The sequence below is a fragment of the Sinocyclocheilus rhinocerous genome, unplaced genomic scaffold (assembly GCF_001515625.1).
Source record: "Sinocyclocheilus rhinocerous isolate Xijiao unplaced genomic scaffold, SAMN03320098_v1.1 scaffold807, whole genome shotgun sequence".
Lineage (NCBI taxonomy): Eukaryota > Metazoa > Chordata > Actinopteri > Cypriniformes > Cyprinidae > Sinocyclocheilus > Sinocyclocheilus rhinocerous.
Window position 1 is genome coordinate 1,456,412 of NW_015650326.1, and position 13,560 is coordinate 1,469,971.

Genomic DNA, 13,560 nt, shown 5'->3' on the forward strand with positions numbered 1-13,560 from the left:
TTTATAAGACTGTACTTTGTCTGGCATTACATTTCACTATACCATTGCTGTGTCTAGTGTTTCTAACACCATGGCTGTGAAACTGACAAATTTGTCATCACTATTTTTTTTTCCAAAAACGCTATAGTGGATTTTATCGTTTGCTATTGGATCAAATGGGAACGCAAAAAAATATGTTTGTTGTAGTTTCCAATATATAAGTTCAAATATGATGACTTCCGCTTCTGAGAACCACGAAAATGTGAAACGGTCCATGGTTTATCAAAAAAGAAAAAAATGTAGAAAATATGGTGAATTTTCATTTCATGCCAACTTTAAGCTGTTGTTACAAGACCAACTTGGACAAGAAGATATTTTGAAAATCAGTGAGGCCAATGACTTCTTTTGTGCTCCACAGAAGAAACAAGGTCATACAGGGTTGAAACAACAAGAGAGTGAATAAATGATGACAGAGTTTTCATTTTTGGGTGAACTCTTCCTTTAAATCAAACACAATTCTTCTGAGTTACAAAAGAGAACCATGTGAGCAATTCAACTGTATCCAAAAGTTATCAATGTGATGCCAAACGCTCATTTTCCACAAAACGTCCAGTTATACTAAATGCAGTCCATTCATGGTTCACTTTCAGGACATGACGTGAAACATGTGACGTGAAAGGCAGCCCAAGGACTTCTTCCACTCTTAACTTTCATTAGTGGCCCTCCACTTCCTGCACATGGCTCTTGCTCCACTCTCATATCCCCATAGCAAATAAATCAGAATGAGACCTACAGGACGTTCTCGTCAGTAATAGTTCTGATTGTTCTATTGATAGGAAAGAGTCATGTTGATGAGAACGAGTGAAACATGAAACCACACAATGCAGTATTACATGGATAGAGGTATCCGTCAGCATTCCCATTCATCTCGACGCCAATTGCTGATGTATGGCACCTGCATACTGACGATTTTTGGCACAAGTCACACAGTAAATGCCATGTGACTGAATACTCTGGAGCCTCAGGACAATGACATCATGACAACGGCACCACAAGAACACAGACATTAGCAACTATGCTTTCCTCCAAAAAAAATCTAATAAAAAATTGGCATTTGGTGCCATGCTGGCGTGAAACTTGTTTCAGTTGCGTTAGGGCCATCATATGATTGGCTTACTTACTCAGGGGAAGTCGTGGCCTAATGGTTAGAGAGTCGGCTGCCCACTGCTCCGGGTGTGTGTTCACGGTGTGTGTGTGTTCACTGCTGTGTGTGTGCACTTTGGATGGGATCAATGCAGAGTACTAATTCCAAGTATGGGTCACCATACTTGGCCACATGTCACATCACTTTTTTCAGCGATGCATGATGTTTTGATCTAGTGAAACATGAGCTTATATTTTCAACTAAAACCATATTGTATCTAATCAGTAACTTAATGTGCAAAAAGTTTTACTGTTAATAGTACATGTACCCCTTTTTATCAAAGGTGCTGTCATTTTTTGACTGTACTAAAGCATAAAAATACCATAATATGTTTGCAGATATTTAGGAAACATGCTAAGTTCACATACTTGTTTCTACGAAAACAATTCTACAGCCAGTTATTCTGCTCTGAAAATTCGCGTTTGGTGTCGGATTGTCTGTTTTTGTTTTTGGTCTGTGTGATTCTGCACACTGCCAATTTACCCAATAGTATTTCGACACCCTGAGTTGCCAGTTGGCATAAAATACAGCGTTTTGCAGCCAAGGAAGCCAGCAAACATATTGGGTCACAGATTGTAGATTCTACCCGACCTAAAAAAGCTCTATGACCAGAGGCATATTAAAACACGGATAAATCAACTCATCAGCTTACGGTGTAAGGCCTGTCGCCTTTCATTGTCAATTGCGCTCGTTCCTGTTGCGTGTCCTCAATCTGGCAACCCGCGTGAAATAACTCTCCAATATTTTGATTTTGGACTGCAGTACCCATTTCAACCACTACCTTTCAATATTACATTACATACCTTAAAAAGAGAGACATTCTTTGAAATTTCAAATTTTACAAGAACTACAGCAAAACCACTGTGATGTAAGATTTTTTTCAGTATTTCATTATAATATGTCACATGATCTTCAGAAATCATTCTGATATGCTGATTTGGTGCTCAAGAAACATTTCTGATTATTATCAATGTTGAAAAAAGTTGTGCTGCTTAATAGTTTTTGTAGAACCTGTGATGCATTTTGATATGTGGGTGCATGTGAACGATTAACTATTTTTGAAATAGAAAAATATTAAATTTTGTATACATGTTGTTGTATTTTGGTATATAGGGTTGTCAAAGGTAACAGCAAATGTGTTCTTAAACAATATTTACTGTGCAAAGCACTTTACAATAAACTTTTAACTGAACTGAAAATGTTTCTTGTAAGGTTTCTAAATACATTGTCACTCTAAAAGTGGATAGATACACTTTATACAACGTCAGTATTTTTTAGACAATAATGATTCATTTGCTTTTGCTTCAGTTCAGCAGTATTATAAAAACCTTTTTAATTTGGAAACTTTTTGTCTTTATAATATCACAATTTTAACTCAATATGGATCTTTATAAATTAAAATATATAGCTATCTTTTTATGGAGGGCATCCCTCACAAATACCTTGTTATATTTTGTTGTCAGACTCTTCCAGTTAACTCCAGTCTTCAGTTCCATTCCATTAAATCCAGAAGATTTTACAGAGCAAACAATACAGAAAAAGTCCACCGATTTCTTCTGGGCCTAGATGAGAGCAATCACTCTGCGTGGGACGACTGAAACCCATTGAGTCAATGTATAATTGAAACAGACCGGAAAATAGAATATGACTCAAGAGTTATTTTCTGAATACAGGCTTATACTGTCTATAAGCACACAGTGAATTACAGGACAAAAATTTCAAGTGCAGGGGGCAAGACAGCAGACTCAACAACATAAACCCACATATGACAGCTATTTTTAAGTCGCGTGTTAAACAGGAAACAGAAGGTAGGCTGATTTGAGAGCGCACACGCTGCTCACGCTTGTCCAAATGTCATCAATAAGGTTAATGAGCCTGTCGCCTCCATCGTTAGTGCAGGGCGGAAAATATAAACCCTGGGGGGATTTATAGTATCTAGTTGCCCACGTCAGAGCAGTCTAGTAAACTTGATTCTTTTTATAGAAAACCACAACAGACGCTGTGATCTCAATCACTCCGAATAATTACAGAACATGTTTACAGCCAGGGCCGTACTTAGATGACGCGGGGCCCGGTGCGAGGTAGGGAGCGGGGCCCCCCTCGGTCCATTCGCGATTGCGTTCCGGGGTTGGTGGCGTTCGCCACGGGGCCACCTCAAGCGCGGGGCCCGGTGCGACCGCACCAGTTGCACCCCCCTAAGGACGACCCTGTTTACAGTATATGATAACCTTTAATATAACACAGTCAGCTAACTTAGTCATATATTAGCTTACAAATAAGCAATCGTTTTGTGGATTTTCACTGTGCCTCTTTAGTCAACAGATTTTCTTCTTTACTTTCTAGACAGTTTAGCGGTCACACGTTTGACCAAGCCAAATGCAATGAATATGGGCAACAGGACACTCTAGAGCTTCTGTTTTTACAAAATAATAAATTATCAATTTTAGGTTAATTCTGTTTTCTAGTGCGATTTCTAAAGAGCAGGGTGGCAGATGACCGATAGAATGCTGAAATATAAATAATTTAATTTCACACAAAAAATGTAATACTCTAATATTTAATATTTTTTAATTCTTGAAAATGTATTATGGATTAAGAATGATCCATGGATTTGGGGAACTAACACTTCTTTTGATCAGCCAAGTGGACAAAGTTAAAATTCAATTCTAAAATGGCCAAATATTGGCTGATCAATCATGTGGTGATTCATTGGTCTAGTAATAATAACACAATCTGCTCCACTGTTTACATACTCCTTTTACCACATCCCTGGAAAACTTTATTGTTTTATTTATTTTTATTTTGTATTGAGCTACAAAACTTTAGATCTTCTATAGACCTCGTGTACTGTAGCTCCTCCCCTTTTCAATGCAGCACTCGTTGTCTTCTGTCTTGTGTTTGCATTTCCACAGCGTGGAGGTAAGTTCGTATGGATTTATGAATGAACTGTTTGTTTTCAAATCTTCCCGGTCTACTGACATTTGTTATGACATCCGCTTCGAACATTCCAATGCGCATGATAACTCTTGTTAACTCTACAAAAAGTAAATCCACTTTACCAGCTAATTACTCGTCAACTACCACAAATAAAACAGAAGTTCAAAGACAGAATTCTAAAGATGGCTGTGCACTTGTTTCTCTGATGCATAAGGTCTATAGGTCAATTATCTTCTGCATGAACTTTTGTGCATAGCAAAACACATTATGCTTGCATTCCCTTTGTACTCATGTTTGCATGGAAGTGAATGAAACATTTAATCTACTGTAACAGCCCATTGTTTAGAGGACATGACGTTTCATATACACCTCTGACATGGGACAGACACTGACACGGGACTTTTACTGTCACTAGCATCTCTAGTCACTTCCGCACTGAGAAATGGCAAAAGCTAAATGATATTTAGGCAGAAATGGGATCCACTGGTCGAGTGAGTAAATCATCATTCATATATAAAACTATGTGTCCGATCACTTAAATCTAAGTAATTTCAATGGCTAGCTACTGTAGCAGGGTTTCTTTTATTTGCAGTATTTCCACTGTTGGATAATGCAAGCAGTTGTCAGAATGATTCAGGCGTATGTTACATTGCTCTGAAGCATTCTGGCCTACTTCAGAGCCATGAATGGAAAGAAATGCGTAAATAGAAAGACTCTTTGCTGACGTTCAGGTCAGCGAGGGTGTAATTCTTTGATATGTGTAAGTAGTTTCCACTTTCAAAAGGTCAGGACTCAAGGGGAATATTAAACTTTTCTTCCTTAAAGATGAAATACAGCCTATGAATTATTGATGAATACCCTCTGGACACAGTGCTTTGAATTATGCACTTCCACATTAAGTCTTTGTTCTAACTCACTAACTAGGACTAACTATAATAATGTTGCAGTCTACAGTAGTAGAAGAGAGATGTAGAGACAGAATGGAACTGGAGTGAATGAATGAGGGGAAGTTCTGGATGATCTTACCAAGCTGTTGTTGGGTCCTGCACCAAACCACAAGTTCCCGCTCATTTATGTTTGTCACCTTACAGTTCAAGCGAGTTCATTATTGAAAGGTCATATTCTGAACGGCCATTCAAAAAAAAAGCAACATGTCTCTTGAGCTCCTCCTTAAACTGGAAAGTCTGAAACTGAATGGCATGCTAGATTACTACTCGGTATTCTTAAAAACAGGTACATCAACTCATTAGTAGCATGTTTGATTTGATTTTTTTGCCCTTTTATTCTAATTGAATGCAGAATTATCAACAATATAGGTGACGTGTGTAATTTCTTCACTAAATGGAATTGTTTTCTAAAACAATTCCCAAAGACTCCCACACTCTGCTATTGGTTCATTCATCACTCTGAAAATGAAAGGTCAAATCAAGCACATTGCATTGTGGGATGCAGTGATCTTGGTGGTATACCACACTTTTTAGTAAATGAAATAAGTCATATGGAGAAAATCTGCATACTGTGCATAGTATACCTATGATATGCTACTGAATGGTTCTATGATATTCTGAACATCAGAACGGAGTTGTAAATCATTCATATTGTCCATTTTTATGAAAAGTCTTGCATCACTATTACTGTTGGAATGGTTTTATGAATGTGTTTTATAGTGGCGCATATCCTGAAAGGCCATATGAGCCGCGTTTAACCTATTGGGATCAAACAACCCAGAAATTTTACCTAACATAGCTAGAAAAGACAAAATTCAGTTCTCTACAGTAGCTTCAAGTCATGTTATCCTTCTCTTCCTCCTTCTTACTAATAACTTTCTTGCAAAGTCTTAATTTTAAAATATTACTAAAAAGGTTAATTATGAATAAATCATATAAAAAATTAATAATATTAATATAAAAAAAATATCTTGTATCTTCTATTTTGTTGCATACCCAAACATACTGTGTTGGAGGTGGTTGGCATGATCACACAAGTCATGAGTCGACATAACAAAATTTAGAAAATATTGTGTAAGACTGAATTTTTACCCAATAATTTAAAGGGGTCATATGATGTTGCTAAAAAGAACATTATTTTGTGTACATTTTCTAGGGTTATGTTACTGTCAGTTTCACCAGAGATGCTCAACAAAAAAGGAAAAGCATGCCAACCAACCCTTCCGAACCACCAAAATACACAGCATTGCAAAATTCTTATGCTTAACTACAATTTTAATTTAGAATTCTGGTATTCCATGTACTAGGCAGAAAAAAATATTATGGAGTTCAGTTCTGTTTGAACATTCTCTCACACGTGTCTAATCACGAGCTGAGCCATTGCACTCAGGACAGGAATAGCCCGGAGCAATTTAAGCACATGATTTGGTGAGTAAGTATCAGACCTCATATATCTGGTCGTTGTATAAGACTAAACATCCTCCTGTTTGCATGAATCAACAGCAGTTCCCGAAAGTTCTGCACAGGAGAACCACACCTTCAGCTCTGCAGACTGCAGCTGTCATTGACGGCTTCACCGCGGAGGCGTGAGAGGGGTGTGACAAATCGCCGCCGCTCATTGGCCGGTGCGTTTTAACGAACAGCGCTACCGGCCAATCGGAGAGCGCGCAACGCTTCGAACGCATGACGCAGGGAATAGAGGCGGAGCGAGCGACCCTGAGTCTTCGGACGTGAGCTATATATTGAGTTAATTACATACCCATCCGCCGTTCTCCTGGATCCAGCCGTGCAGCGGCCCGTTCAGATACTCGGTCATCCAGCCCGCAATGTTATCCACATGCGCCATCATCTCCTTATTCACGCATTCGACACAAACAGTCCCTCCAAACTCGAAAAAAGCGATGATTCTGCCCCAGTTCACGCCGTCCCCGAACAGCTCGTCTATGACCGCGGTGAAGCGCTGATGCGCCGTGATGGACGTGAGGTGCAGCCGTTTGGACATCTCCGCAAAGTCCGACTGATAAAGCCGCTCCAGTTCATCCCCGGCCTCCCGCAGCACCTTATGAAGAGCCCTGCACGGGTCGTGACGGGAGCTGGGAGAGATGCCGCCGTCCTCCCGCCTCTCCATCATCAGTCCATTCGAGACGCTGTCATCGTGTCCGTTCACGTCCCTCCAAACTCGAAAAAAGCGACGATTCTGCCCCAGTTCACGCCGTCCCCGAACAGCTCGTCTATGACCGCGGTGAAGCGCTGATGCGCCGTGATGGATGTGAGGTGCAGCCGTTTGGACATCTCCGCAAAGTCCGACTGATAAAGCCGCTCCAGTTCATCCCCGGCCTCCCGCAGCACCTTATGAAGAGCCCTGCACGGGTCGTGACGGGAGCTGGGAGAGATGCCGCCGTCCTCCCGCCTCTCCATCATCAGTCCATTCGAGACGCTGTCATCGTGTCCGTTCACTTCCCACACGTATCCCTTCTTCCAGAGCTTATGGTGGATGTACTTCACCACTATGCTCCGGTTATCATACACATTCTCCTGTGCCATCTCGACCCGTATATATCGCTCAATAACCTCAGAATAAGTGCGATCTTATAAATCCAGGCGCATCTTCATCATATCAATGCTGATTTTATTAACCCTTAGATAACTGCACATCTGAACTTACTGCATGTTGCCTCACGTGAAACTGCAAGTTGCGGCACTCGCACGAATCCCCCAGCGCTTCGGTGTGGGGAAAAACGCCCACTTTCTGTTCCCAGCAGAAAATTCCAGACATGTAGGAGAGGATTTAAGCATCTTCCTCCATATCAGATTAAACAAACACGCCCTGTAAGCACGGGCGAGAGAGTCTCTGGTGTTTTGAGTGGGAATCGCGCGCGGTAAGTCATCGTTTATCCGCGTAAAAGAGTCCCGAGCTGCGGGAGACGGAAGAGGCTGGTCGCCGCGCACTTGTGAGTTTCTTCTCTCGCGGAGCGGCTAGTGTGAGGACGGACTTTCTCGGCGGCGTCCGCTGTCGAAATCAGCCTTCGCGCAGAGCTCTGTCTCTGTATAAGTTGAGTGTTTAGAGGCGTCTGCTCTGCGCAGTCACTCCATATGCAGCCAGACCGCCTTCCCCTTCATAGCAGAGGTGTTCCTGTGCTACCTCACTCATTCACTCATGTGCGTGCGCTCCTCCTGCAGTCAATTGCAAATAATGCAAATAAATAAATAAAAATATCAAAATATAATCTGAGTAGTCTTTTGGATGCTTCTGTATCTCATATATTATCATATTGGCCACACTTCCAACATTTGGTATTACAGAACAGTCCAGGATGTTATTTTTAAGGGGGTCATATGATGTGATTTAAATTTTTCCTTTCTCTTTGGAGTGTTACAAGCTCTTGGTGCATAAAGAAGATCTGTAAAGTTGCAAAGACTAAAGTCTCAAATCCAAAGAGATATTCTTTATAAAAGTTAAGAGTCAGCCACGCCTACCTAAAACGGCTCGTTCTAACACGCCACATGTGGTTGCCGCAAGCCCGCCGGACGCTCCTTCGTCGAAATTTGCCGACCGCGCCATTCTCAAGCCCGTCCGCGCCATTCTCAAGCCCTTCCGCCTCCGCTCACTCAAGCCCGCCGTGTTTTTCGATGCGAAAGCAAAAAAAACTTGGTTTGGTCTTCCAAAAGAGGACACGACTAGAAATCAGTGGTTAAGTTGTATTTACAACACTGTTCCAGAACACTTCAACCCAAATATTCAGATGTGTGCAGCACATTTTATGGAGGACTGTTTCCTGATCCTGGGAGAGTAGACTACAATGCCGGCTGTTCTGACTCTCGCTTTTCAGACCGATGAGCTTTGTAAAAATCGACGCGTTTGTAAAGGGGAATATGGGTCAAGGATTTTTTTTTTTTTTGGTTAACATTTTTCTTTCAAATTAAATGCATGAGTAATTTCATCTTTACTTGTCTGAAGATTCAAAAAGGTCCGGATGAGCTGAAATGGGAATCCGCATCTGTTCAGGCAGAGCAGAATTTGGTCCTCAGCCTCGCCTCAAAATTAGCATTGGAAGTTCTTTGAACCAGTGCAAGGCCTTTGATCTTTCAGCACCCCGCCCAGTAAACCCTGCTTTGACTAAAGGTGAACCAACTCAAGCCATAGCCTATGAATTATTGCAGAACAAAATGACTACATCATACATATGACCCCTGCTGGCAGTCTCGGCTTCAGAGACAGAAAACGGAGTTCTTCAAAAAAGTTCAGGTTTGTGTCTAACTGGCTTTCTCCCTCTGTCAGTCCTGATTGGGTTATTCAGGGCAAAGTTAGGCTTCTGAAGCGATGACACCAGCCAGTAAAGTGTTTAGGAATGCAAAGTAAAGGATCAGGTTCAAGTCATTATATTGATGTTGACAGAGGTATGCAGTGTGTTGTACTTTCAGCAAGAGTGAACCATTTTACCTGCAGTCCTGTCTTGTTAATAAAAAATGGTAAATCATTAAAAGTTAAATAGGAAAATGTTAGGACACTATGTAGTGCATATGTTTTGAGCAAAGAATTAACGTAAGTCTTTTTTGGTTGGGATTTTTACAAATTATTTTATTGACATTGATTATAAATATTTTCAAGCATAAGCAGAAATAATTGTTATATATATATATATATAAATATTTTCAGGTTTTTCCATCACAAGGTTTTCTACCCACAAACAGTAACAGGACTTTTACACTATTTTAAAAGAATCTGACACTTGAATTACCTTTCAAAAGTTATTTATTTCATTATGTAAGAAAATAAGACAAAGCAACAACATCCTCTTTTTCTCCCATGGCACACAAGGTGAAATTTATGCAAGTTTGGCAACAAATGAATAAGGGAAAAAAAGAAACTTATAAAACAGAAGCAGAACGAGTGTCCTCTCGTGTGTTTGAATGAAGTGTGAGCACAGGTTTGATTTGCATAGCTTTAAGGAGTTCAAAACAATTTCTCTACTGTACGACTAAAACAATGACTACGTCCATGTGTTATGGAAGAGGGCACGACCGATTCGGAAGTCCGACACATATATCAGAACCTAACTTATAGCTACTATGTGCTGGACGACGTGCCTTGAGCCGATATCAAATGAGAACATCGTCGTTTTGACTCATGCATTCTCATTTTCATATTTTGGGTCTTTTTGTAAAAAATATCCATAGCAAATAATGTACAAACAAGCAAAAACAACGTCTTTTTCCATACTGAAACAAATATACGTAAACCATACACAATCTATGCCATAGCTTGATGTGGAGGTATCAACCCTTCTAGCTTTTATAGTGGTCTGTGTTTGGATCTCTTAAGGCTTGGAATGGGCCTCCATGACTGTAGTGCCTGACTGCATTGGTCAATGGTTTCTAGAATACCTGAAAACTCCGGACAAGCAATGGAAAGGGGATTTTTCTTCTAAAAATGTACTGGAATTAGCAGTTGAAGTCATTTTGGAAAATTCCCATATTAGAATAGAACTACATGTTGTTTACAGTAACCTAAACTCTAAAATGACCGTAAAACTATGGTTTAAACATTTTACAGTCCAAATTATTTAAGTTCTGACAAAAATGAAAATGATAAACCTCACGTTAAAGGCTAATAAATGATTATATACGTTATGGGAAAGCAGAAATACAGCGGTTAGGGAAGCCTATGTGTTTATAATCACTACTTTATTAGTAGGACAAAGGTAAGACAAAAAAAGAAAGGTGACGAGTTTGCAGGTATGTTGTAGGGAAAACAGAGCAGCATAAAAAAAGCTGTATTGAGTAAAAGTGTTACTTCAACCAAAAATGAATATTCTGTCATTATTTACTCACACTCATGTCGTTCCAAAACCATAGGACTTTCTTTTTTCTGTGGAACCAAAAAGAGTACTACACCATAAATGTAGTTCATGTATAAATTTAACTCAATGCTCACAGAAAACTGTACCTATAACTCTCAAATCTCATGTACAGTATCTTCAAGATCTTTAATTCAAGTGATTTAAATGTCTCTGTTTCTCAAACAAATCAATCCGGCATCTTCAGAACAATTAAAAAATATTGTATATATTGAATATCTCATACGGACCACTTTTACCGTCCTTTTTCGTTCTTTTTTGCAGCTTTGCAGCCCTCTCTTCACTGTACGGAAAGGAGCTGCATGAACATTCCACTAAACTTCTCCGTTTGTGTTCTACGGAAGACTGAAAGTCCTACAGGTTTGGAAGAACATGAGGGTGAGGAAATAACGACAGAAATGTTCATTTTTGGGTGAACTATCACTTTAAAGGAACACTCCACTATTTCTGAAAATAGGCTCATTTTCCAACTCCCCTAGAGTTAAACAGTTGAGTTTTACCGTTTTCGAATCCATTCAGCCGATCTCCGGGTCTGGTGGTAGCACTTTTAGCTGTAGCTTAGCATAGATCATTCAATCCGATTAGACCGTTAGCATCTCGCTCAAAAACAACCAAAGAGTTTCTATATTTTTCCTATTTAAAACTTGACTCTTCTGTAGTTACATCGTGTACTAAGACCGACGGAAAATGAAAAGTTGCGATTTTCTAGGCCGATATGGCTAGGAACTATATAATACAATATCATTGCGCCTGCTGCATCCATGGTACGGCAGCAAAGTTCCTTGATTATTACGCCGGAATGAGAGTATAGTTCCTAGCCATATCGGCCTAGAAAATCGCAACTTTTCATTTTCCGTCGGTCTTAGTACACGATGTAACTACAGAAGAGTCAAGTTTTAAATAAGAAAAATATCAGAACTCTTTGGTCATTTTTGAGAGAGATGCTACCGGTCTAATCAGATTCAATGATCTATGCTAAGCTACAGCTAAAAGTGCTACCACCAGACCCGGAGATCGGCTGAATGGATTCGAAAACGGTAAAACTCAACTGTTTAACTCTAGGGGAGTTGGAAAATGAGCCTATTTTCAAAAATAGTGGAGTGTTCCTTTAAATAGACTCTTTTCTGTGCATTCGGGCATTCAAGAGATGGACTCCTCATAAACATCTGCTCCTATAACAGGGTGTAGGGTGTGATCACATCACATGCTCCCCGTTTGCTTGTGACAGTGAGGAAGGCAAATATTACAACAGCATGAGTAAGTGTCATTTTCTCTCTAGCTAGCAGTAAGGTACGACTTGCAACAAGGACAAGGGGTAAGTTTGGAAGGCCTAAATCAGAAAACACAGTTTATATGCTGGAACCATCCATTTTGCATTATGACAGAGCAGAGCACGAGGAAATTCACTTCACTTGTTAAAGCCATATTGCTTGTTTTGGTGTACAAATCTGATCAAGCTTCACAACATCTACAGTACTTGAAATGCCTGCATGAACACTCAATGTACTCACATTTATTCACCAATACTACAGAGTTCTTGGGTTGTGGACATCAAACCATCCAACTAGGATTATTCTGACTGATTCTAGATCAGCTTTTAGTAAGAGCTACTTAGGCTTTTGCTCTGGTTACACCTGATCCGTTTGGATCTCCAGCTCCACCTGTTGGCAGAGAGGTGCGCTGACTCGAACCAGCGAGTCATTACCACCGCAATGGCTTATCCTGACCCATCCTTCAGTTCAGTGAACTCTTAGAAGCCCCTGAGGTCACCTAAACGCATGCGTACAAGCAGACAAATATACATAAACACTCGCACGAACATTTAAAGGTAAACATTTCCTTCAGAAACCCCCACACAGAGCAAAGAAGATAAGGCAGAGTGGCAGACTCAGGCTGTTTCATCCAAAAACACAGATGACCTGTGTCCGTACCTTAAAACTATGAAATCTAAAAGCAGGAAGATACAGTGCTTGACTATGAACATCACAGACCAGTCAGAAGAACAAAGGACAGTTCTTCACCTCATTGTAACATAAGGAAGTGAAGTATATGAAGAATTTTTTTTTACCTATACAGCATATGGTAACATCTCAATCTAAATAAAAGTTGACTGAAATTAATTCTAGTGTTGAAATAACATTACGCCAACAGGCTAGAACAAGAACTCGGATAGCGTGTGGTTTTGAGAATGACCACAAACCTTCTGAAACAAAAGAATGTACTAGAGGCAGTGAGAGCCAACGAGTAAATAATTTAAATGCAAATAAAGTTGTTTGTTTTTCTGTTTTTTTAAAGAGCTTGAAATATTGATGCAGCATGCACTGGAATGATCGGAGTCCTGAAAAACACATCATGAAAGATGGACGGACACCTATTACAAGTCTACTGAAAAAAAAAGCATAAACAGTGTTTTGTCAGGGTGGACCTCTTCTACCCATTTGAACACGTCTGCCGGGCCGGGGCGGTGCAGTGTGTGCTGTGAGGTGTGTGTGTGTGTGTGTGTGTGTGTGTGTGAATGTAGTGGTGCTGATGGAGATGGATGTGGTGGGAATGCTGGTGCTACTCCCTCTTGTCTGCTGCTTTGGACTGTTCTCTCTGGATCATGCAGCGGCGGACGATGCTGTCAAAGCTGCCC

At 40.2% G+C, this 13,560-nt stretch overlaps 1 protein-coding gene across 1 annotated transcript in view; it reads right to left on the minus strand.

The window, feature by feature from the left end:
- LOC107711715 (apoptosis regulator Bcl-2-like) overlaps positions 1-8,154 on the minus strand; it is a 46,973-nt gene extending 38,819 nt beyond the window's left edge. Inside the window, exons 1-2 of the mRNA XM_016516749.1 lie at positions 7,274-8,154; positions 6,827-6,983 (exon numbers count right to left, since the gene is read on the minus strand). Of these exons, the coding sequence (XP_016372235.1) occupies positions 6,827-6,983; positions 7,274-7,611 (495 nt within the window). The 5' untranslated portion in view covers positions 7,612-8,154. The remainder of the gene's footprint in view (positions 1-6,826; positions 6,984-7,273) is intronic.
- Positions 8,155-13,560: the final 5,406 nt, after the last annotated feature.